Source organism: Labeo rohita, chromosome 21 (assembly GCF_022985175.1).
Source record: "Labeo rohita strain BAU-BD-2019 chromosome 21, IGBB_LRoh.1.0, whole genome shotgun sequence".
Classification (NCBI taxonomy): Eukaryota; Metazoa; Chordata; class Actinopteri; order Cypriniformes; family Cyprinidae; genus Labeo; species Labeo rohita.
In genome coordinates this window covers 24,600,122-24,624,755 of record NC_066889.1, presented here as the reverse complement: position 1 = coordinate 24,624,755, position 24,634 = coordinate 24,600,122, and the positions used below count along the sequence as shown (strand labels likewise).

Sequence of the window (24,634 nt, the reverse complement as noted above, 5' to 3'; positions counted from 1 at the left end):
TTTATTTTTTTAAATTACTTCTTATAATAGTAGTATACATGCATATTTTAAAAATAATGTAAATAATACTGATTGTATTTATTATTTTGAAGTTGCATTATTGAGTAATTGCATTTTTTTTACTAATTTAATTTTACTTTATATTAAATTCATTATTAAATTTTTAATAATTATAATATAAAACAGGGTAAATAATAAGTAAATTTAAATGAATCATTTTGTACTTTACGATGCATCTTAATGTTACTAAAAATAATAAACTTAATCTATACAGTACCTTTTGTACTAGTTACTGTACTGTGCATGCACATTTTATAAAAGTAGAATTATTATTGTATTTTACATTTTTTTTTTTTTTTTTTTTTTTTTTTTACTGACTTTTTAAAATTGATTCAAACAGACTTTAATTTGTGATCATTGCTTTGTGGTTAATATTTAGCTTGTCTGTATTTTGTATTTTGGCACAGTCCTAGTTCTCTAATAATACGCCAGTTTAATTAAGTAGTAATTTATTTGTTTCATTTCAGGCTCTTATCAGCACCTGCTGTTAGCTACAGTCTTTGCTCTGAACTTCCACTATCAGCCGGTGGATCTGGTGGTGATTATTAAATGTGGCGTCCTGGAGATTTTGTCTACCCTGACTGATAACACCTGTGTGCTGGTGAACCAGCGCTGGCTGGCCGCCTCCATGTCCGGTCACATGCAGCTCGGTGGGGCGGTGAAGCTAGCCTCTGCCAGACTCCTGCAGATATTCGCCATAGCGGCCAGGTGAGATTATAAACTTGATAATTAAATACAGAGCACGTCCCATGATATGTTTTGAAAACCTTGCATATTGAAAACTGATGCCTTAGATAATTGCATTCAAAGCATTATTCTTGCTACATCATAATACAGCTTTACTGTAACAGTTTTGCATATTAAAGAAACTCCAAAACATAATTTCATATGAATGTTTTCGTATCAACAAACATCCCCTCTGCCAGTAAAAGCAACAGTACCTGGCTGCAGACAACCTAGGTTGTACAGCTGCAGTTAAATAAAACTGTGTGTGTTTGTTTCCAGTTCCTGTGAAGAGGCCTTGCCATTGGAAGTGTCCCAGGCTCTCATGGATGTAATGAGTGAGCAACTGCAGGGATTGTTACATGCAGTCCACCAGCAGGAGGTGCTAGAGAGGGATTCCACAGAGCACATCCAGGAAGAAACTTCCAAAATAGAAAGTAAGTCATTACAACACAAAAATCAGTATGTGTGTGTGTGTGTGTGTGTGTGTGTGTCAGTGTTAAATGTAAATTACATATGTAGCCATTGCAGTTTTTTTTTTTTACCCCCCCAATTTTTTTACTTACACGTGCGCACTAGTTATAAACATTAAATGTAAACTAAATATTTTGTCATAGCAATTTTTATTTTTACTATTCTTTAACTAATTAATTGAATTACTTTAATTTTACATTATTATTATTTTTTATTATTATTATTATTTATTTATTCTCAATATTATGAGTGGGTAAAATACTGAACTATTTTTGTATATATATATATATATATATATATATATATATATATATGTATGTGTATATGTATGTGTGTATATATATATATATATATATACGTATACGTATATACATATATATATATATATATATATATATATATATATACATATATACACACACATACATACACTCTCACACACGCGCACACACACACACGAGACGTAAATATTAAATGTGAACGAAATATGTGGTCATAGCATTTTTTTACTAAAAAATTACTTTTTTTAAAATTACCTTTTTATAATTTACTTTCATTTTACATTATTATTATTTTTTTCTCAATATTATGAGTAGGTAAAATACTATTTGAACTATCTGAACTATCATTATATATTACTAAATATTTTGTCATTGCAATTTTTTTTGCTATTTGTTAACAATTTTTTTTAAAGAATTTAAAATTGTAGTGATATTTCAAAATGTTACCGTTTTTTATTACTGCTTAGTGTTATTATATTATGAATTATATTATTTTATATTATGTTTTTTGTTTTATTTTAGGTGCAGATGTCATTCGTAGCAGCAGGGTCGTGGAGTCCCAGCTCGCTGACTTTTTAGTCTTCCTAAGACGCATTTTGTCACTAAGAGTTGCCAAAAGAGTCTCGGCGTTTGTTAAGTGGATTGACCCACTGATGACGATTATTGCGTACAAATGCAGCTCTGGAAATCCACGCTTTCACAACTTGCGGACGAAGCTGCTGGCCTTCCATATTCTGGAAGCTCTTCTTCCTGCCTGTTCAGACCCTGTCGTCATGAAACAGGTGAGGGGAAAAAAAGTGTTGTTTTTTTTTTTTTTTTTTCTCACCTGACGCTAAAGAAAAGGTAGATTGATTCTGGCATAATAAGCATTTGCCATGTCATTTTTGTTGTGTTTCAGATTGTCGATCAGTTATTTAGCCTTCTGTCCACATACATGTGGGAGGAACCTCTGGCCCTGAGGAAAAACTTAGAAAAAGAGAGAACCTCAGAGAACTCAAATAGGGTATTTAAACTCATCTCTGTCCAAATTTACCCAGTCGTATTTGTCACGCATTTGAGATTATTTAATATGTGCTTATGTGTCTTCCAGGACGGCGGAAGTGAAGATGAATGCATTCCTATTGGTGATTTCTCTTTCGACCCACATAAACTGATCTGTTGTTCTCTGGAGAGCGGGAATGTACTCTCTCATGGATCCGGGGGAAAAGGGTACGGTTTGGCCACCACCGCCATCACATCGGGATGCTTCATCTGGAAGGTACCAATACAAAATGCAGTCAGTGGTGTCCCTTGTCTTTTACAAGGTCTGCATTCAAATTTTTTTGTCTCCATATCTTAGTTTTATATCACTAAGGAGAACAGGGGAAATGAAGGAACATGTATTGGAGTGTCACGATGGCCCATACGGGACTACAATCATCGCACAACCACAGACATGTGGCTGTACCGGGCCTACAGCGGTAGCCTGTATCATGGAGGAGAGCTGGGCCGAGCTCTGCCCTCCTTCACCCAGGGCGACACCATCACCTGCATCCTAGACATGGAGGCCAGAACAATCTCTTTCGCCAAAAACAACAGGGTCAGTGTGTGTTTGACCTTAGATTGAATGCTTTTCCTGTGACATCCACTGGTTTCTTTGGTTCTGCAAATTATTATTTAATTTTTATTTTATTTTATTTTGGCAAAGTTATTACTATCTTACCCTGACACAAATTTAATGAAGCAAATTCATAGGTTAAATTTGTGATTTGCCTGCTTTAAATGTGCCTATTTTGTAACTGTATTTCATCGACAGTTAATTTGGGCTTCATATAAAAATTATGATCCACAAATCCCAAATTTAACCTATGAATTTGCTTAGAAATTAATATTTATAAAATAATATTAATTTAATATTAATTAAAAATAATAATAATAAAATGTAAAAAGTAAAATAAAATAAAATAATGATTCACAATAATTGTATTTCATAGATAAAGTTATTTTGGGATTCGTATAATTATGATTGGAGAAAAAAATATATAATATGTTGCAGTAAGCTTTCATGTAGTGTTTTTCATCATAGATCACATGCTTATGACGAAAATTAATATAAATAAAATGTAGGGATTTAGGCACATTTAAAATAGACAAATCCCAGATTTAACCTATGAATTTACTTCATTAAATTTGTGTCAGTGTAAAATAAATGTAAAAAAAAAAAATAATAATAATTAAAAATAAATAAATAAATAAATAAATAAATATATAAGTTTTCATATAAAAATGAGGAATATAGGCACATTTAAAATAGACAAAGCACAGATTTAATATGGTGGTTGTTTTTTTTTTTTAAAACAAGCTTTGGAGCTTTGGTGTTAAACATAACGTTGTTAATTTAAGGTACAATAATATATGGATTATAATTACTGACAAAAAGTATTGCTTGATTTATAAGCTAGTAGAACATTTAAAGTTGGAATTCAGTTAAAAGAACTGAATAGATTTAATGGACATGCATATTATTTTGAAGGAAAAAGTTTTTCTTGTAAAAACTTAAATGGCACCTTTTTAAATGTGAATTTTTCATAATAGATGCCCTTTAAAAATTGCGAAAACTATTGTAATTTTTTATTTTCAGCTTAACATCAGTTGCATCAGTTGGGAAAAAGTATATATTTTTGTGTTAATTCTAAAAAAAATATAGAATTTTAATGATTCAATAAAAACACAACTTAGATAAAGTCCTGTATTACATTATTTCTTGCTGAACATTCTATGTAACTTATGATTATTATGAAGTTATGAACAATGCAACAAACTAAAATGCATTTGCAAGCAAAATTAAAAAAATATATTAGGTTAAATGCAAGTTAAGCTCTATGCGCATGGAAAATATTTTTCTAAAAATAAAATAATAATGTAAAAACAGTAATGAGCCTAAAACAGAAATATGAGTTGTTTTTATGTGTGTAGGAGCCCAAGCTAGCGTTTGAAGGAGTGGACGCCACAGAGCTCTACCCCTGTGTTCTTTTCTACAGCAGCAACCCAGGAGAAAAGGTCAGCCTATGAAACCTCTACACCATTAAGTCCATTTGATTCAATTTATACAGTTACATAACATCATTTCTTAACTTTCAAAACCCTGCTGTTCTTCGCCTGGCCTTTAGGTGGCGCTGTGTGACCTGCAGATGCGTGGCATGCCAAGCGATCTTCTGCCAGGGGAGCCCTTGTGCAGCCCACGGGCCACGGTTCTCCTGGAGTCCACCGTTCAGCTGCTAAGACGACTGTACATAAACGATGACTGGGTTCAACATATCAACCAGCACATGCTAAACAAACTACAGCTCATCAACCCTCTCATGAGAGAGGGTCAAGCCAAGATAGGTCAGATAACTATTTGCTTAAAAATAACACATTACATATAGTGGCATCGTTGCAATTAATCATTTGGGAAATGTTTTAGACCTTGTGTGTCAGCTTCTCTATGCTATGTAAATGCTACAATAAATAAAAAACTAAAAATAAACCAGGTATTTAAAATAGATAAAATACAAAATATATCTAAATGCATTTAAATATCATCTAAATATATTTATACATTTTTAAAACATTTTTCTAGACTTAAAATGTTGATTAGGCATCTTGTTTGCAGGACTAATTGTGTTTTAAAGGTTAATGTATTTTGTCCTCTGCCAGCAGGTCATGCCAGTAAGGAGTCTGATGAGAAATGTGGGGTGAACAGAGAGAGGGGCTCTGCTTGGGTCGATGTTGGGACATCGACAGACCACCTCTCTGGTCCAGCGGGGCTCTCTGATGCCCAGCTCAGCGTGTTGTGCACTGAAGTCTGGCCTGTCATGGCCCTGATCGGAGGGGTGGACAGCGGTCTCCGTGCTGGAGGGACCTGCCTGCACAAACCCAGCGGTCGACGGGCGACCCTGCTCGGGGTCTTGAAAGAGGGAAGCCCCCTGGCTAAGCTTCAGTGGGAGGAGACTGATTTTACTGTGAGGTAAGGACACAAATATACATGTATAGAGCACTATATTTTATTAATGTTTGAAAGTGATATTATCCAGTTAATATTGCATGTATTTAGTTTGACTTTAAAATTTGAGTGTTGTTAATATAATATTTTTCTCACACATTTTATATATATATATCTAAATAACTTGACTACTAGTAGACTAGTAGTAGTAGTAGTAGAAATAACAATAATAATAATAAAGTTTATTTATTTGTTTCAATAATTAATGCTGTTTAATAATTTTAAATTAGTAATTTAATTAACTAATTAATTAATTTATTATTCTAATAAATAATATAACTGCTGTTTAGTTATTAGTTTAATTATTGATATAATTTAATAATTTTAATATAATGATTTAATGTTTTATGATTATTAATAGGCAAAAAAATGCAGATATCCAAAAAATAGTTAATAGGCAAAAGTCTGTAAAAATAACTTACAATAATAAAATAGTCAATTATTAATATTAATACTGTTTTTAAATATTTTTAATTGTATTTATTTATAATTTAATAATAATAATAATTTTAATGTAATAATTAAATAAATATAATAAAAAGGTGAATGGCAGTAAAAATAATAACACAAAATATACAATAATAATAAGCTTTATTATTTTTATTATTACTATTGTTTTTAATTTATAATTTAATCATTTTAATACAATAATAAAATGTAGTATGATTATGATTATTATTATGATTATTATTATTATTAAGTAGTGATATTTCATGTAGCTTAGAAAAGCAAAAGGAAAAATAGCTAACAATAATTAAATTAATATTTGAACAATATTAATAACAGTATTTTATTTTTTACTAACAGTATTTTATTAGTGGTTGAAAGTAGATATTGTCCAATTAATGTTACATGTATTTAGTTTAACTTTAATGCAGTGACCATATGAAAGATATTTTTTTTTTAAGAAAATGTCAGTAATTTAAGAAAAAATATATTAATAATAAATGATAATAAATATGAATAAATAATATATATTTTTCATATTTTGTGTCCTTGTCCAAAATATTTTAAATTATTTTAAATAATTTTAGAGTAAAATAGTGTTGTGCCTTATGACTTACTGTTCTCCAGCACTGTCACTGGTTTCTATGATTCAGATGCCATTGTAATTTTTGTGTATTTTGTATGTTATACCTGTCCTGTTCTTTTTGCCAGTTGCATGCGTCTTTTTTTCCTTTTCTTCACTTCCCTTTTCTTGTATTGTCTTTTGTCCCCTTCATTTTTTTCTAATCATGGTATCCTTTCCTTTCCAATCTTTTATTTCTGTCTTGCCCCTTCCGTCTCACTCCTCTCCTCATCTTCATACTGCTTGTGACCTGCTGTGGTCCCACTAACCCAAAGCTTCCTGAATTCTTGGTCACCCAGCGACACGCCTCTCTCCTCCCTGGAGCCGTGCGACGTCCCCCAGCTGGACGTGTCCCGCTGCCGTGGAATCAAGCCGTCCGTGTTGTTCGATCTCATCCTGATGACCGGCATCTTGGAAGAGCAGGAGCCTCCTTCCGGATCATCTGAAACATCTGGATTGCCACGAAACCGAATCAGCTCAGAGGGCGGCCCGCGTAGCGAGCTGGAGAGACGTTTGGATGAGGACATCTCTCGTATTATGATGGACGAAGAGGGAGTGAGCTGTCCGGTGGATGAGGACAGAAATAAAGTGGAAGAGAGGAGAGATGAGAACCAAGATGACACGTTCAGATCCCTCATACAGTCAAACGAGGAGCGTGCTGGCGCCCCCTGTCCGCCGATACTCACATCACAACCTAGAGTGGACTTCTTTGCTTTGGAACTGCGTGCAGTTCGTATTTCATACCTCCTCTTGGGGGCGCTAAAGTCTCTGACTGTCATTCTGAGCTGCGGGAAGTTCACGGATCTTCTCCTGGTTCCCAAATCAGATACAGGGGTCAGTGTAACAAGCCCTGACCCAGCCAAGGCCCCTGCTGGAGGGGAGGAAAGTGCTGAGCTGCGCTCTGTGCTGCAGTTTGTGGTGCGGAGCATGGTGAAGTGGGCCGTCAGACCCTGTCCGATCAAACAGGCCATGGCTTTATCAGACCTCGAGAGGGCCCAGATTATCATCTTTAAAGGAGTTTTGAGCAAACTGCAGGAGGACGGAAGCAAAGAACACAAAGGTCTGGAGCTTTTGCAACAACAACAACAACAACAATAATAATAATAATAATAATAATAATAATAATAATAATAAAATGTATTTGTTCATGATTCAATAATTAATGTTGTTTGATAATATAATTAATCAATATAATAATTTAATTAATAAATAATTTATTATTATTCTAATAAATATTATTATTGCTGTTTATTTATTTGTTTAATTATTAATGTAATTTAATAGTTTTAATATGATTATTTAATGTATTATGATTATTGTTATTAATAGGCAAAAAGGCAAAAGTAAAACAAAAATAATAGCTAAATGTCTGTAAAAATGGCTAATAATAATAAAAATACATTAATATTTCTACTATTTTTTTTATTTCTACTTTTATTTTTTTTTTAGAATTTATTAGCATTCATTTAATAATTTTAATGTAATTATTAAATGTGATAAAAAGGCAAAAGTCAGTAAAATTATTCACAAAATATACAGTAATAATAATCATAGTTGTTATTATATTTTTTTTATTACTATTGTTTATTTTTGTATTAATTATAATTTTGAAATTGAATCATTTTAATACAGTAATGTATATTATTATTATAATTATTATTACTATTATTAATAACAACAATAATAACATTTATTTAATAATTTTAATATAATAATTAAATATCATAAAAACAAAGGCAAAGGGCAGGAAACATAATGCACAAAATATATAATAATCATTGTTATAAGTATATTTATTATTACCATTGTTTATTTTTTGTATTACTCAATTAATAATAGAATTTAATCATTTTAATACAATGATTTTTTTTATTCATAATTTTTTTTTTTTATTATTTATTCATACAATTTACTAACTTTTAGTCATTTTGATATCATTTCAAAAATGTTAAAAAAGCAAAAGTCTGTAAAATTAATTTGATATTTTGCTGTTTAAATTTTAAACTTGTACAGTATTTCATTTAATTTTAAAACTTTATTATTGATTTTATTATAATGTAATATTATAATTTGTTTGTTAATTATAATGTAATCACTTACATATCTAGCTTTAAATAGTAAGAAACAAATATATCTAATCTGTTTTTTTTATACATGTACATTTGTATTATATTATATTTATTTTTTATTTTTTTTGTATATGCAACATTAATACATCTAACAATATTTTATTAGTGGTTAAAAGTAAATTTTGTCCAATTAATATTGCATTGATTTTAGCACAATGACCATATAAAGCAATTTAATTTTAGAAAAATAATAATGTACAAAATATGCAAAAATCATTACTGTTAGTTTTTTTTTATTACTTATTAATTAATATATTTAATAATTTAATTTAGTAACTTTAATATAGTAGTAGTAATAGTAGTAGTAGTAGTGGTAGTGGTATTTCATATCGCTTGGAAAGGCTACTACTACTATTAACATATGAGTTTTTAATTTTAATATGTGTTTTTTTGTACATTTTAATAATTTTACTCATTGTTCTGTTGTGTCTGTGTACACAGATTCAGGGGGTCACTCATCCTCTCAGCCTGTGTCCAAATCCTCCAGTTCAGTCTCACTATACAGCAATGGCTCTGAAGGCACTGCCATTTTTGGGCAGTCAGCTTCACCCTCCACCAATGACCTCACAGCCTCGCTCCTCACCGCCCTGCAGGCTGACGGCCTGGAGAACTTCAACCCTTTCCTGCCCATCAACCTCCTACAGTGAGTTTCTCTTTCATCCAAGCCAATTATTAATAAAATTTATGTATTTTAAAGGACCCTATGAATTAGTGAAGTTATTATAAAGTTCTATAAAGTAATGACAATTTGTTGTAGCATCTAAAGAGTTGAATGAAAGGGACATGAGACAGGTTTTCAGACTCTCTCAAACACACACACACACACAGTAAACTCTCTGACGTGTCTGGATATTCTCACTCCAGATCGCCGTCAACTGAGACACACACTCACACACAGGTTACTGAGAGTGTGAGTGAGAATACAGGTGAGTGTGTGTGTGTTATAACCTCATAAACACATGCTCCTGTTAACCTCAAGCGTCTGAGCATGGCTTAAAGAAACAAGGGTGATTAACACCTTGACATAACACACGCTCAAGCTGAACGTTTGCTCTAGAGCAGGTGCTAGCGGTTCTTCTGTCTGTGTGTGCATGTGTGTGTGGCTGGGCTCCTCTAGGCGGATGGTGCTGGCGCGTTTTCCCACATTGGCAGGTCTCGTCCACAGTCCGGTTCTGCCCCCCGGGCTCAGCCTGACAAGCTCAGCGTCCTGTGAGGGCTTCACTGAGCAGCAGACCAGCTTCCTGGAGCCCTGCGGACAGACCAGGACCCCTGTGGGTAAGACATCCAGAAAAACCCTGGAATACAAGTTGCATGTGGCATCCATGGACACGGTTCATCTGGTCAGCGGATGATGTTCCAGCTATTTATTTAATCTGTTTTTATAAACTGATGTTGAGATTGGTTTATGTAGCGCCTTTAACTTAACCCTGATGCCTGTGCATGTTTTACACTTGAGTCTTGGTTTGGATTTTTTGGTTTGTCACGTACAGTGCTCACTGATTGCAAAGACATTGTTTGCCTTTTCGTGCATTTTTACTCCCTATTGAATGGCACCTTGAATCTCACAATGAATTACAAGACTCATTTCTTTTATAAATATATTTAATTTATGCACTGGGGTCCAAAAAGCTGAGACCACTAGTGAAAAATATTATTTATTTAAATTAATTTTTAGTATTATACATTAAATATATTTAAATGTATTATCAGCATATCAATCTGTATAAATGGTAAGTTGATTTTTTTAAATCAATAAATAAAATTAAATGCAAATAAAATACAAAATAAAAATAAAATGATTATTTTCATTCATTTGCAATATCATTTTCTGAATATTTTTAATTGTTTATATTAAATTATGTATGAAATAACTGTATGTAAATTAAAAAGATCCCTGATTTTCAAAGTGGCCTCAGATGTTAAACTTTACTAAAAATAAAATAAAAAAAATTATAAATAAAAAAATAAATAGAATTTGTAGTCCATGTATTTTATATTTTGTTTTTATATTATACTTAATATGTTTAATTATATTATCAGTGTATCAATCTGTGCAAAAGGTAAATTAAAAATGTGTTAAAATTATTACATAAAAAATGTGTACATAAAAAAAAAATGTCAGAATGTCTTAGTTTATTTTCTTTCACAGTTTTGATTAGTGACTTGCTGAAATATTATTCTAATTTTTTATTTATCTTTTTATAAGATTTAGTTATGTTTATATTAGATTTATATATTCGTTTTATGTAAATAAAATTTTTATGTAAATATAAATAAAAAGATTTTCAAAGTGTTCTCAGATAATAAAAAATAATAAATAAATTTAATTTTAAAAAATTAAATGGAATTTGTAGTACAATGGCATTGTAGTTTTTATATTATACTTAATATATTTAATTATATTATCAGTGTATCAACCTGTGTGAAAAGTAAACTGAAAATTTGTAAAATTAATTAAAAAAAAATTAATATTATATTAAAAATTAATATTATCCACATTTTTTATTTATCATTTCTGGAATATTTTTAATTCCTTTTATATTCAGTTTTATATTAAATAATTGTATGTACTTTAAAAAGATTCCTGATTTTTAAAGTGGTCTCAGATATTAAACTTAATAAATTAAAATCTAAAAATTAGAACAATTTTTACCACTGTGCTTTATTTTTGAAAATGCGGATGTTTTGTAAATAAATGTGTCTTTTCCTGACTGATCATCTTTTCCTGTCATCAGTCAGCCCAGTCCAGACAGTCCAGTTCTGATTCATCACTGAATATTTTCATTTCTGTCCTTCAGAACAGCCCCAAATGTTTGTCCCAGTGCGCTTGCTTGAAATGGGCTTCTCAATGAGACACATCTACAGGGCCATGGAGGCAGCAGGTACCAGCGAGTGCTTGCAACATCTAGCCAGACTCATTCCTACCTGCCAAGGAGGAGACAATCATGTTACAAAGCTTTATTGAATTTTTAATGACTAAGAAACCAATGACAGCAGTGCTTTTGTACTTTTGATTTTTATTTATTTATTTATTTATTTTTGACTGCTAATGATGCTGTTATTGCAGTAAATAAACTCATTACACTTCCCCATGAGATCCTGCTTCAATTCACCCCTCACTGTTCTTCCCCACTGAAACACTCAGCTGAATCATGGGAAATATTAGTGGAGCACCGCATGAAGTCTTATTTTGTGTTATGAATGCTGTATTCACAGTTCAACAAAATTCAGCTTCTGTATATAAATGTTTTGTATTTGTAATTATTTTTATTGCATATTTACATTTTCTTAAACATTATAATTATACAAAAATAAATAAATAAAGTCATAAAAGTGTGACTAACTACACTTTTGTATTGGATATTCTCTCTGACCTCTTTGTGACCTTTCTCAGGAGTCACTGGAGAGGTGGACTCACGCACCATCGAGGTGCTGGCGAGCTGGATGCTGGAACATCCTATCACAGAGGAGCAGCAGGCAGGAGAAGGCTCGTCTGCAGGGGGCGCCACTGATACGCCCTCGTCTGAAGGGCCAGAGACGGTCCAGTGCCCCGAGTCTCCTGCTCCTCTGACCCTACAGGAGAGCAGAGAACCCAACGAGAGGTAAATTCACATATACACTACGCCCTAATCAGTGATAGGTGATCTCATGCATATTAATTCAAATCCTAACCAACCTTATGTATTCCTGATGTGTTTTCCAGTCTGTTGGCAGGTTTGGATTTGGTGGAGAGAGAGAACTTCTTAGATGTTCACCTCACCAGGAATAGACCTCCACCTGCACGGAGGCAACGGTCCGGAGTGAGTCAGAGAACGTCCTTCAGGAGAGCAGGTCAGAATCATATATAGTAACATTAAAATGTTTGTTGTCTTTAAAAATATAGATATTTTTTAATTCGACATGTATGAGTTTGCTACCTGTCTGGCTTGTTTCAGACTCCCCGTCGCCTAGTCCTGTCCCATCGCTGTATAGACAGGACGTGGGTGTGGCAGAATGGCCGGAGCGGGCTGAAACGCACCCGTTTGCTGCTGAAGACGACTCAGAGCTGGGCTACATGGATGACCCGTACCAGGAAGAACCATATGAGGAGCTGCTCACGCCAGAGTTCATCACCTCCGAGAGAGACACACTGTGGATGGTAGAGGTACTGGAGATTCTATCTATCTATCTATCTATCTGTCTGTCTGTCTGTCTGTCTGTCTGTGTATCTATTGTTCTATCAGTCTATCATTCTATCTATCGATCTTTTGATCGTTCTGTCCTTCAGTCCTTCTTTCTATCTGTCTGTCTGTCTATGTATCTATCATTCTGTCTATCTACGCTGATCAGTGTATCTGTCTGTCTGTCTGTCTGTCAGTCTATCATTCTATCGATCTTTTGATTGTTCTATCTATCTATCTATCTATCTATCTATCGTTGTATCATCTATCTATCTATCTATCTGTCTGTCTGTCTGTCTGTCTATGTATCGTTGTATCAGTCTATCATTCTATCGATCTTGATCGTTCTATCCTTCAATCGTTCTTTCTATCTATCTATCTATCTATCTATCTGTCTGTCTGTCTATGTATCTGTCGTTCTATCAGTTTATCTATCGTTCTCTATGTATCGTTGTATCAGTCTATCATTCTATCGATCTTTTGATTGTTCTGTCTATCCTTCAATTGTTCTTTCTATCTATCTATCTATCTATCTATCTATCTATCTATCTATCTGTCTGTCTGTCTGTCGTTCTGTCATTCTATCTATCGTTCTATCATTTCATCCATCCATCCATCCATCTATCATTCTATTGTTCTACCTATCGTTCTATCATTCTGTTGTTCTATACATTGTTCTGTCTATCGTTCTGTTGATTGTTATATCTATCGTTCTGTCGTTTCATCCATCCATCCATCCATCCATCGTTGTGCCATTCTGTCATTCTATTGTTCTAGCGTTCTATCTATATATCTTTCTATCATTCTATTGTTCCGTCCATCCACCCATCGTTCTATAATTCTATCTATTGTTCTATAGTTCTATCATTCTGTCTATCTTTTTCATTTTATGTAATTCTATCATTCTATCTGTCTATTGCTTTAGCTGTTGTTCGTTCTATTTATCTATCATCAATCTATCATTCTATCATTCTATCTATTGTTCTTTTGTTTTGTCTATTATTCTGTCATTCTATCGTTCTGTCATTCTGTCTATCATATTATTATTCTGTCGTCTACCATTTTGTCATTATTTCTGTCATTTATTGATTTCCCTTTCTAACATTTATCTAACATTATTTTATCGATCTCAGTGTTGACTGAACACACGTCTCTTTTTGTCCCAGGGCAGAGATGAGCACCCAGAGCCTCATGAGATGGTGGAGTGTGAGCTGTGTAACACTCTCACCCTGCAGTTCAACAACCACATGAAGCGCCACCACCCGGGCTGCGGTCAGAGCGCCGGCCGCCGTGGTTATCGCAGCAACGGGGCTTACGTGGACGGCTGGTTCGGAGGCGAATGTGGATCGGGCAGCCCATACTACCTCCTGTGCACTGCATGCAGGGAAAAGTACCTGGCCTCCAACCTGGGGGTTATGAGCTCCAAACAAGACAGGTGAGGATGAGGAAACGTTAAACATGTTGTAGCCACTGACCTTTGCTATATAACAATCCAGATGTTGTTTTTTCAGAGCAAGAGGTTTGGCGTTTGATCTGATTGGTCAGTTAGATGGTACATCAGAAGGTATTTATGCAAACTTTTAAATGACAAACACGGCGCAGTTTATTAAATCAATAAAGTGTAATGATTTAAATGTGTGTGTATTAGATGAATGGGATATAGGTAACCAGGAAGACTCAGACTCAGACCGGCTTACAGGTTTGGAGGACTTCGGGATTCTTCTGAGACCCTTAGGTTTAAGTGAGAAGAAGCCCGTGCCGGACCCAATCCCCTTTACTGAACACGACCCCCTCGGAGCCCTCGTCAGCGGCTCGGTCAACGGCGACAATAACCTGCTTTACAAAGGTGATCATTAAGTGGCATATTTCCTACAGCTTTCCTACATATTTCCTAGAGCTTTTCAAAATCTGAGTGAAATGCAGCAGGTTGAAGTTTGTTTCTGTGTCTAGGTGTTGTCAGCACCGAGCTGAAAAGCTGTTCGGTTCCTCTGAGTCTCGGGGAGCAGGCAGCATCCCTGCGGGAGCCGCAGGAGAGACTGTTGGCTCTGAGGAGAGTCACCTCCACCGCTCAGATCCTGCTGGCCTACAGTATGGTGATGAGAGCTCTCTCACAGACCTCCACCAGGTAACACCCACTCATTCCTGACTTCTCTCGGCACAAAATTTATCATCTGCTTTGTGAACTCCTGCACTCTGAATCTGACATGTCATGCTGTGATGGATCCATCAGTGTCTGACTGATCTGCATGGAATCTAAGCCTTGCAGAATTCAATCATTTACCCATCAACATCACACTCATTAGTAACAAATGTGTTACCCTTTTCTTGCCCATTACATTTTGTTTAACTGATTTATTTATTCTTTTTAATACATTTTATCTTATTTAAATCCATTTGGAAAAATCTTTCCTTGCCAAACAATAAACTCCTTCACACAAATCCAGTATTTCTTACTGTTTTTTAAACTCACTAGCCATTCAGGAAATTTTAAAATTGGCATTTTTTTTTTTTTAAATCTCCTTCACAATGGATATTGTGAATATTATTATATTAAAAAACGTCACAGATCATACAGAATAGATAATACAGAAAATTTACATCATAATTTTGTTTTGTTTTTTTAATTAGTTTTGATATTTCTTATGATCTGTTTATTTTTATGACTGATTTTGTATTAAAAATTATTTTATTGTTCAAAAATGTGTAAAAAGTTAATTATTTTGTATTTTAAGTAAAATCCAAAATGTGTTACTGTTATGATCTGTTGGTTTTTCTGACTGATTTTGTGTTCATATTATTTTTTTATATAGTTAATTCAATTTATTCAAAACTTAATAACTTAGTCAGTTATTTTGTATTTTTAAGTCAGTTTTTCCCACACAAATCCAAAATGTGACAAGTTTTATCTATTAAAATTTATTACAAAACTGATAAAATCTGTTGATTTTTCTGACTGATTTTATTAAAATGATTATTTTATTCAGTATATTCAATTCAATTTATTCAAGAATTGTAGTCAATTGTTTTGTAGTTTTAAGTCACTTACCCCCCCACACACACAAATCCAAAATTTATTACTGTTATGATCTGTTGATTTTATGATTTATTTTGTGTTCAAATGATTCTTTTATTGTTAAAAAAAACAAAAAAGAAAAGGGAAAAAAAAACAGAATATTGAACATTTAGCATCAAGCTAAAAAAGCCTATTTTGTATTTTTATGTCAGTTATAAATAAATGTAGTATTTAATCAATACTTAATATTATAATATTAATATTTAATGTGGTACAGAAAGGAATGAGTGAGGTAAATACTGTATTAGTGAGGTGAAATGAACATGACTGTATTTTACAGTTATACTTTTGACCTTTCATGTTAGTTAAACAGTATTCTGAGTGAAAAAGGATTGGAAAAAAGTATTTGTGAAGTATTACTACTCAACAGATCTAAATGTTTTTCTTATTGTTTTCATGACCTGTCACTGAACAGGATTCCTGATGGTGGGAATCCAAATATTGGTGAAACTACAAATTAAATAATTAATTGCATAATTAATAGTTTCTTCTGAACATAATGATCTTATAAAACATTCTTACTTCTATAACTTTTTTACAGCAAGACAATATTAAATATAACTGCAGAAATAGGGTATTATAGTATTTTATTTTTAAAAAATGTCACATCAAAATGCCACAACAAAAAAAAATTACACTGTCTGTGTATATGTTACTGTACAATATGATGTACCTTTGAAAACAGTCTGTCACTGTGTGTTTCAGTAGTTCGGTGTGTAATCAGTCCAGTGGTCTGGAGGCTCTGGGTCTGGCTGACATCCGTATCCTGGTGCGGCTGATGTGTCTGGCAGCAGGGGGGCGTATCCACACAGGCGTGGACCAGCAGGGATTGGGGCGTGGCTCTGTGAGCGATCGCACAGGCTCCGCCTTCCTGTCCTTCCTCAGCTCTGCTATTGGCAGTTTAGTGTCCCACAGTCCTGCTGCGTACAGAGAGTTAGTGGACATCTGTACTCAGGTACGCTCTCTCTCTCTCCTCCCTCCCAACCGTCTTTCTTGTCTCCTCCGCTAATGTTTCTCACCTCATTATCCTTGCTATGCTCTTCATCATTCTCTCCTTTCAGCTTGTTTAATCATCCTGTCTTCTGCCTAATCATGCTGTCTCACCTGCATGTCCTTCCTCTCAGGATCTCATGGCAGCAGCTACAGGGATGAACATCAGCGCTATCACTGATCCACAGCAGAGGATGAGGCAAAGCTCCGCACTCAAGGGGGCGCCACAGGAGCCAAGAGAACTGACCCCGCCCACCTTCTTGGTTACACAGAGTCTGGTGTCCCTGCTGACAGAGAAAGGTGTCCGATATCGTTATAATGTGGAAAGAAGCGAATCCACTGAATCAAAGGGTAAAAAAAATTCTCCGAGCAGTATATATATTTTAAATGTTTCAGAAATGTTTTCTTTAGTTTAGACCAGTGATTGCCAAACTTTGTCATTCAAAACGCTTGGACCTGAAATGTTTAATTATTTAAATATTTATTTATATAAGTACCTCCTGACATTTTAAGTTCGTATTTCAAAAATTGTAACATGTTTGCATATTTATGTTTTTTTTAAATAGCCACATGACAAGGAAATCCTGTAACTATCAGGAAATATTTTTTGCTTAAACTGTTTATTAAAGTATTAGGAAATTTTAGATATGATTGGCAGGTCTGGAAAAGTCATAGAAAATGTGAAATCATAGTAAGGAAAGGTGTAGTGAATGTAAATATTTCCAATCCAATCCAATCCAATTAAAATAAAATAAAATAAAATAAAATAAAATAAAATAAAATAAATATAAAATAAATATAAAATAAAATATAAAATAAAATATAATAAAATATAAAATAAAATAAATAAAATATAAAATAAAATATTAAATTAAATTAAATTAAATTAAATTAAATTAACAGTGACTGGAAAACTTATGGAAATGCCATGGACAGTGGTCAAAAGATTTAGAACCCTGCTTCCCTTCTAGTGACACCCATATATCATTTTAAAATGGCAGTTAATGATTTGGAATTAATTAACCCTAATTAACTCCACATGTCACTGGACAGAAGGCGGAAGCCCTCCACCCTCAGGTCCCCCTCTGTCTCAAGCGGGGACGCGGGTCGGGCCGCTGGAGCTGGCTAATGCGCTCGCTGCCTGTGCCCTGTCAGCCAGGCTGACCAGCAGACACCGACAATGGGCGGCACAACAGCTGGTCCAGGCCCTGGCGGTCTCTGAGAAAGACAACACGGCCAGACCCCAGACATACAGCGACATGGCCGGAGATCTGCGCAAGTGTCCAATCAAGAAGCTGGAAGGACATCAGAACAGGGTAAAGATACAGTAGAAACATGCTAGATGTCTTGCAAGTATACATATGCCTTGACTTGTTTCCAATTGGCTGTTGTGTTTGTAGGTGAGCAGCTGCAGCTGGAACACAGAACAAGGTCTGTTGGCCACTGGCTCACAGGACGGGACCGTTCGACTCTGGGCCGTAACGCCGAACACAGCAGAACTTCAGCATACGCACACCTGCAGCATCAGGTGAGACAGCTTGTTTTTCATCACTGGGAAATGATTTTTGTGTTGAGTGAGATTGAAATGGATGTTTTGGGCGCTGATGGTTCTGTGTCTGTGTGTTGTCTCTGCAGTGAGGATGCTCAGAGCTCAGATGGTTCAATGGGATCTCATCTGTTGTCTGCCGTATCATGGAGCGCAGGGGGAACTCTACTGGCCGCCTTCCAGAACAAACTCATCAACATCTGGACCGTCAATGGTCAGACCAGCATCCTGCTGTCACATTCACGCACACACACACACACACACATACAGACACACACACAGAGCACTTCTGCTGCCAAATCTTATATGTAATTGAATGGGTATACAGTAATTTATAAATGATTGCAAGAGCAAGTTAATGCAATGATTTTGTTATGTGATTTTTTTTTTTTTTTTTTTTTTTTTTTTTTTTTTCTATTTAGCTTTAATTTATATTTATCACAGTAATAGTTTCAGTAATTGTAAATTGTAACTTTAAACTTATTACGGTTAGTTGTCAAGACATTTCTAATTGTAGCTTTTTCTTTTTTTAATTGTTTTAATATTTTAGTTATCTAATATTTATTTTTCTTTTTATTTATTTAATTTTAGCTTTATTTAATTTACCAAAAACTGCTTTTAACATCACTGGATGTAGTGTGGTTGAGGAAGAATATTTCTAAAATATATTTTAAACAAAAAATATTGAAATTAAAGTATTAAGTATTAAGTATTTTACATTTTCTGCCAAAAATGTGATTTTGCCCATGCAAAAGTCACCTTGCATGCAATTGCTAGGTTGTTCTAAGACGTTTTTTTTTTTTTTTTTTTTTTTTTTTTAATTTCATTAGTGGTTCTTGTCCTGACTATTAATTACATAGTCTTACTGTCACAATCCAGTCAAGTCCTGATGGATAGAAATACATCCTGTAGGATATTATGTGCATTAGCTTAATATGTATTGGACAAAATCTTTGTAGTATACACTCGCTTTTGAAAGCGTTTGTGTTTTTTCTTCTTTTCTGTAGGTACTCAGGCACACATCGAGGCTCAGTCCTCTTGGGTCACTGCACTCTCTTGGGTTCAGACCTCTACTCCGTTCCTCAGTCAGGAAGCCTGCAGTCAGGTCAGCCCTCCTGAAAGTCTGCTGGTGGGCCGACTAGATGGCTCCCTCTGCTGGCTGGAGGTCACAGATGACCTGAGAGTGGACCGAACGGAGCTCACTCACTGCTACAGGAAAGAAGGTTGGTCCATAAATGTGTTGAAGATCCCTGTTTTAATGTGTGTTCAATAATTCCATGGTGAGTGAACTTTTTTTACAATTTTTTTTTTTTAGCACCTCAGTGTCTGGCCTGGTACAGTGTTGATAAACCTTTTGCCGTGGGCTATCCTGATGGCAAAATTCTCCTAGCGACAGCAGAGAGCTACGAAACAGACCCGCCCATTCTACTAACAGCATTTCCTGTGAGTTTGGAGTCTTTAGAGCAAACACAAACACTCATTCAACAATAACGATGTGTGGTTGGCCAAAAAATATAAAAATAAAATAAAATAAATTCTAAATTAAATTTTTGTATTTAATTTAGAATTTAGAATATATATGTACATTTTTACATATATATATATATATATATATATATATATATATATAAATAAATAAAAATGTTTGTTACCATAATCATGGATCAAAAAAGGTTAATTTGCTCCTGAAACAATGTTCTGTTGTTACCAGTGATCATAGTATATTTATACACTATTATAGTATTTATTAATTGATTTATATACTATATTTATATACTCCTTATAGCATTTGTTATTGTTTTGAATAATTTTGAATCAGCCTTTATTTTAAGTAATTTAATGCATTTTTGTTGTTTTTCATAAAAATAATAAAAAAAGCTTTAATTTATATTTATTTACTTGTTGTTTTAGTAATTGTATTACTTAAAATACAAATATTTTATTAGATTATTTATTTTATTAATTTTTTATATTCAATATTTATTAGTTTTTTCTAATATTTTATTTTTCTAAACTAAAACAGAAAAAAGCTAATAAAACGGCCTTAGTTATATAATTTAATCTGTAATGTTTATTAAATTGATCAAAAGTGAAACTAAAGACATTTATAATGTTACAAAACATTTCTAATAAAAATAAAATAAATATTTTGAGCAGGACATAGATCATACTATAATAATGATAATATATATATATATATATATATATATATATATATATATATATATATATATGTGTGTGTATATACAGCTTTGCATCACAGGAATAAATTACATTTTACTATTACCAATTCTTACCAACCATAAACTTTTGAACAGTAATGTATTCCATTACAAAAATACATTTTATTACATTTATAACATAGTTTTACAACATGGAGACTTTTCGGAAACTTTTGAGTGATGACTTGAACAAGCCAAATGAACTGAATCGATAAAATAAATTGGATTTCTTCACACACCTTCACACATACAGATTGCTATATGCTTTGTGAAACTGAACACGTATTTTCACAAATAAACCTGTTCTTGCTTTTATGTTCTCAGGAGAGTGTGAGTGCGCTCAGGTGGGACCCTACCGGACATCTGCTGCTGTCTGTCGGCCGCTCTGAGGTGGTGAAAATCTGGGGTCGTGCCAGCGGCGCATGGGTCACCCTCCACTCTCTGTTCCACACGGGCATCGTCAATACGGCTGAGTGGTGCCCTCTGCCCGGGAGAGGCCCAGAGCCTCGTCTTATAATGGCAGTGTGAGTTTACCATATGGTTAATAATCATTACAACAATTTACAAAACTAGATGCTCACCTACTTTAGTATTCGCAAATTGTTGAGGGTGTTACTACACACTTCACTCACTTCTTAAAGGGAACATCAGATGCAAAATTCACTTTTACATGGTGCTTGCATATAAATGTGTCTTAGCTGTGTGTGAACACAAGCACCAATGATAAAAATCCTCAAGCAGTTTTAATTTTCTGAACAATATGATGTCATACTGCTCAAGCTCCACCCACGACTGCTGACGGACTGTCCCTTATTAGCATATTCCCGCCCTCAACCAGTTGTACGCTGTCCGCCATCTTTATTTTCTCCCGACATCAGAGCCACTGAGGATGGAGTGGAATTGTTTTGTTTTTGAACATAACACGCCACCGAACACACAAAAAAGGAAGAGAGGGGTGGGGTGAGCATTAGCTCATTAGCATTTAAAGAGACATGCACCGAAACGGGTTACTGTGAACAGAGCTGTTTTTAACAAGGTAATAACGGTGTTGCTATACATGACCATTGAGGAATTTTAACCAAACTATGTAACAGACATTTCATGAAGACATTTCATTGAATGCTAATGAAAATGGGTATCCGATGTCCCCTTTAATATGGCAATGAAACGGAAATAGCAACAAGTGCTGTTTTATATTATCATTAAGATGCTGTTACAGTTTTTGTTATTAACGTGAACGTTTATTTATTTATATATATGTATATATATATATATATATATTTATATATATGTATATATATATATGTATGTATATATATATTGTCTTTCAGGTTAGTTTTAGTTGAAGTTTTAGTAATTTTGTTGTGTTTTTGTCATTTTTATTAGTTTTTGATGATTTTAAATATGTCTGTAGTATTTCAGTTTTAGTTTTATTTATTTTAGTACAGAAACTAGCTGAAATAAAATAAGTTTTTAATATTTTATTTTATTGACGTATACATTTGGTATATGTATTGAAGTTTTGACATTTTAATTGAACATTACAGTTTAAAAATATTAGTGTTGTCAAATCGATTAATCGCGATCCTTCGGCTACAAAATAAAAGTTTGTATATGTGTGTGTACTATGTATATTTATGTGTAAATATAAATACACATGTATGTATATATTTAGGAAATACTTACATGTATATATGTTCATATTTATGTATGCTTTGTATTATATATAAATATATATTGCATAAATTTTATATTTATTAACTTTAATATATATATATATATATATATATATATATATATATGTGTGTAGACTATCAGTCAAAAGTTTTTGAACAGTAATTTTTAATGTTTTTAAAGAAGTCTCTTCTGCTCACCAAGCCTGCATTTATTTAATCCAAAGTATTTTCTATTTGAATGTTTTAAAATGTAATTTATTCCTGTGATTTCAAAGCTGAGTTTTTATCATCATTACTCCAGTCACATGATCCTTCAGAAATCATATGAATTCTGATATTCTGGTTTGCTGTTTAAAAACATTTATTTTTCAGCTTTTTTTTTTCTTTTTCTTTTTTTATCTGAAATAGAAATATTTTGTAAAATTCTAAATGTCTTTATGATCAGTTTTGATCAGTTTAAAGCTTCCTTGCTAAATAAAAGTATTAATTTCTATAGTTTCATTTATATTAATTTAATTAAATTTAATTCAGATTTCTTAACCAAAGTGTGTGTGTGTGTGTGTGTGTGTGTGTGTACCAAATGTCCCCACAATGATAGTAAAACCTGAAATTTTTGACATTGTGGGGACCGGCCTGCGGTCCCCACAATGTTAAAAAATGATTAAAAATAGTAAATGATGTTTATCTGAAAGTGTAACGATGCAAACATGTTTTCTGTGAGGGCTAGGTTTAGGGTTAGGGTTGGGTTAGGGGATAGACAATATCGTTTGGTCAGTACAAAATCTATAGAAGTCTATGGAAAGTCCCCACAATTCACAAAAACAAACATGTGTGTATATGTGTGTATATATATATATATATATATATATATTCAAATAGCTTTTTATTTCAGATAAATTCTTTATCTTTGGATCTTTCTATTCATCAAAGAATCTTAGAATATTAGAATGATTTCTGAAGGATCATGTGACACTGAAGACTGGAGTAATGATGCTAAAAATGTAGCTTTGATCACAGGAATAAATTCCATTTTAAAATATATTCATAACATAAATGCAGCCTTGGTGAGCAGAAGAGACTTATTTAAAAAACACTAAAAATTTTACTGTTCAAAAAACTTTTGACTGGTAGTGTATGTATGTGTATTTATATAAGTAAATATACACAGTACACACACATATATTGTGCAAACAAACTTTTATTTCGGATGCGATTAATCACGATTAATCGATTTTACAGCACAAAAAAAATGCATTTTTAATGATAAAGCTCATAGACAGCATGGAAAAGAGACGAAAATGTTTAAAATTAAATGACAACTTTGGTGAAAGAAACAAGTGAGGAGAATTAAACATTATAAGTGGACTATTATTATTTTTCACACCATTTAAGTGAAAAATGGGTACAAGATATCTCAGAGGAGCCTTTTTGAGTGCTTTAAATGAGTACTTCCTAAAGTATTTTTAGTATATGTAGACATTTAGCTGTTATATTAGTAGTCAATGATGCACAGGTGTCTAATCCATCATCCAAATGTTAAGTTTTTCCTTTCTTTATCTCCTCAGTGGATGTCAAAATGGCCTCCTGTATGTGTGGACTCTTCCTCAAGGGGGCGCTAATGTCTCAGTGCCCAATTTCCTCACCTCGTCTACCAGCCAAGACAAGAGCAGTGCCATCAAGGTTAGATTTATTTATCTGCCTGTTTTTTGAGATATGATTTACTTGGAGTAAATTAAGCCTTCTTATTTATTACCTGCTTATTTACCTCGACTTTTAATTCACTTTCACTCTGTTAGATTAAATGCCACTGAAGGTCTTTTTTGAAGTTTGTTCAGAGTTTAACAAAGCTGTGTGTTTTGTGTTTTAGCGGGGCAATGCTAAATGTGTGTTCCGTCTGAGTGGACACATTACAGCGGTAAAGACCCTGTCGTTTTGTCCCAGTGGGCTTGCGCTGGTGTCTGGAGGAATCGGAGGGGTGCTCAACATCTGGTCTCTCAGGGTGAGCCACATGTTTTTTATTAGCACCTCTTTTATTGGCTTTACAAAACTTTTGTTTTTGTTTGTAACCACTCCCCTGTGTTCTAGGATGGTTCGGTCCTGCAGACTGTGGTTACTGGAATGGGCTCTGTGGTTTGTACCACCTGGATACCAAATGTAGGGGTGACCGCTTGTTCTGGAAGATCAAAGGTACTGAACACTTTCTGAAA

At 33.5% G+C, this 24,634-nt stretch overlaps 1 protein-coding gene across 6 annotated transcripts in view; it reads left to right on the top strand.

Annotated features, from left to right (window-relative positions):
- LOC127152235 (probable E3 ubiquitin-protein ligase HERC1) overlaps positions 1 to 24,634 on the top strand; it is an 80,786-nt gene that overhangs the window by 35,127 nt on the left and 21,025 nt on the right. For 2 of the 6 annotated variants that reach the window (XM_051092775.1, XM_051092772.1), the window contains exons 29-59: positions 528 to 768; positions 1,066 to 1,220; positions 2,061 to 2,320; positions 2,437 to 2,541; positions 2,629 to 2,796; positions 2,878 to 3,117; positions 4,494 to 4,577; positions 4,688 to 4,904; positions 5,217 to 5,526; positions 6,907 to 7,691; positions 9,202 to 9,403; positions 9,878 to 10,035; positions 11,559 to 11,642; positions 12,155 to 12,362; positions 12,464 to 12,591; positions 12,696 to 12,904; positions 14,087 to 14,355; positions 14,432 to 14,484; positions 14,569 to 14,766; positions 14,871 to 15,045; positions 16,699 to 16,948; positions 17,118 to 17,334; positions 18,037 to 18,299; positions 18,384 to 18,511; positions 18,619 to 18,743; positions 19,537 to 19,752; positions 19,845 to 19,972; positions 21,076 to 21,275; positions 23,993 to 24,107; positions 24,295 to 24,426; positions 24,513 to 24,614. In XM_051092775.1, the coding sequence (XP_050948732.1) occupies positions 528 to 768; positions 1,066 to 1,220; positions 2,061 to 2,320; positions 2,437 to 2,541; positions 2,629 to 2,796; positions 2,878 to 3,117; positions 4,494 to 4,577; positions 4,688 to 4,904; positions 5,217 to 5,526; positions 6,907 to 7,691; positions 9,202 to 9,403; positions 9,878 to 10,035; positions 11,559 to 11,642; positions 12,155 to 12,362; positions 12,464 to 12,591; positions 12,696 to 12,904; positions 14,087 to 14,355; positions 14,432 to 14,484; positions 14,569 to 14,766; positions 14,871 to 15,045; positions 16,699 to 16,948; positions 17,118 to 17,334; positions 18,037 to 18,299; positions 18,384 to 18,511; positions 18,619 to 18,743; positions 19,537 to 19,752; positions 19,845 to 19,972; positions 21,076 to 21,275; positions 23,993 to 24,107; positions 24,295 to 24,426; positions 24,513 to 24,614 (6,125 nt within the window). Of the gene's footprint in view, positions 1 to 527; positions 769 to 1,065; positions 1,221 to 2,060; positions 2,321 to 2,436; positions 2,542 to 2,628; positions 2,797 to 2,877; positions 3,118 to 4,493; positions 4,578 to 4,687; positions 4,905 to 5,216; positions 5,527 to 6,906; positions 7,692 to 9,201; positions 9,404 to 9,624; positions 9,687 to 9,877; positions 10,036 to 11,558; positions 11,643 to 12,154; positions 12,363 to 12,463; positions 12,592 to 12,695; positions 12,905 to 14,086; positions 14,356 to 14,431; positions 14,485 to 14,568; positions 14,767 to 14,870; positions 15,046 to 16,698; positions 16,949 to 17,117; positions 17,335 to 18,036; positions 18,300 to 18,383; positions 18,512 to 18,618; positions 18,744 to 19,536; positions 19,753 to 19,844; positions 19,973 to 21,075; positions 21,276 to 23,992; positions 24,108 to 24,294; positions 24,427 to 24,512; positions 24,615 to 24,634 lie in introns of all 6 variants that reach the window. The other 4 variants (XM_051092774.1, XM_051092776.1, XM_051092773.1 and 1 more) reach the window with 4 other exon arrangements.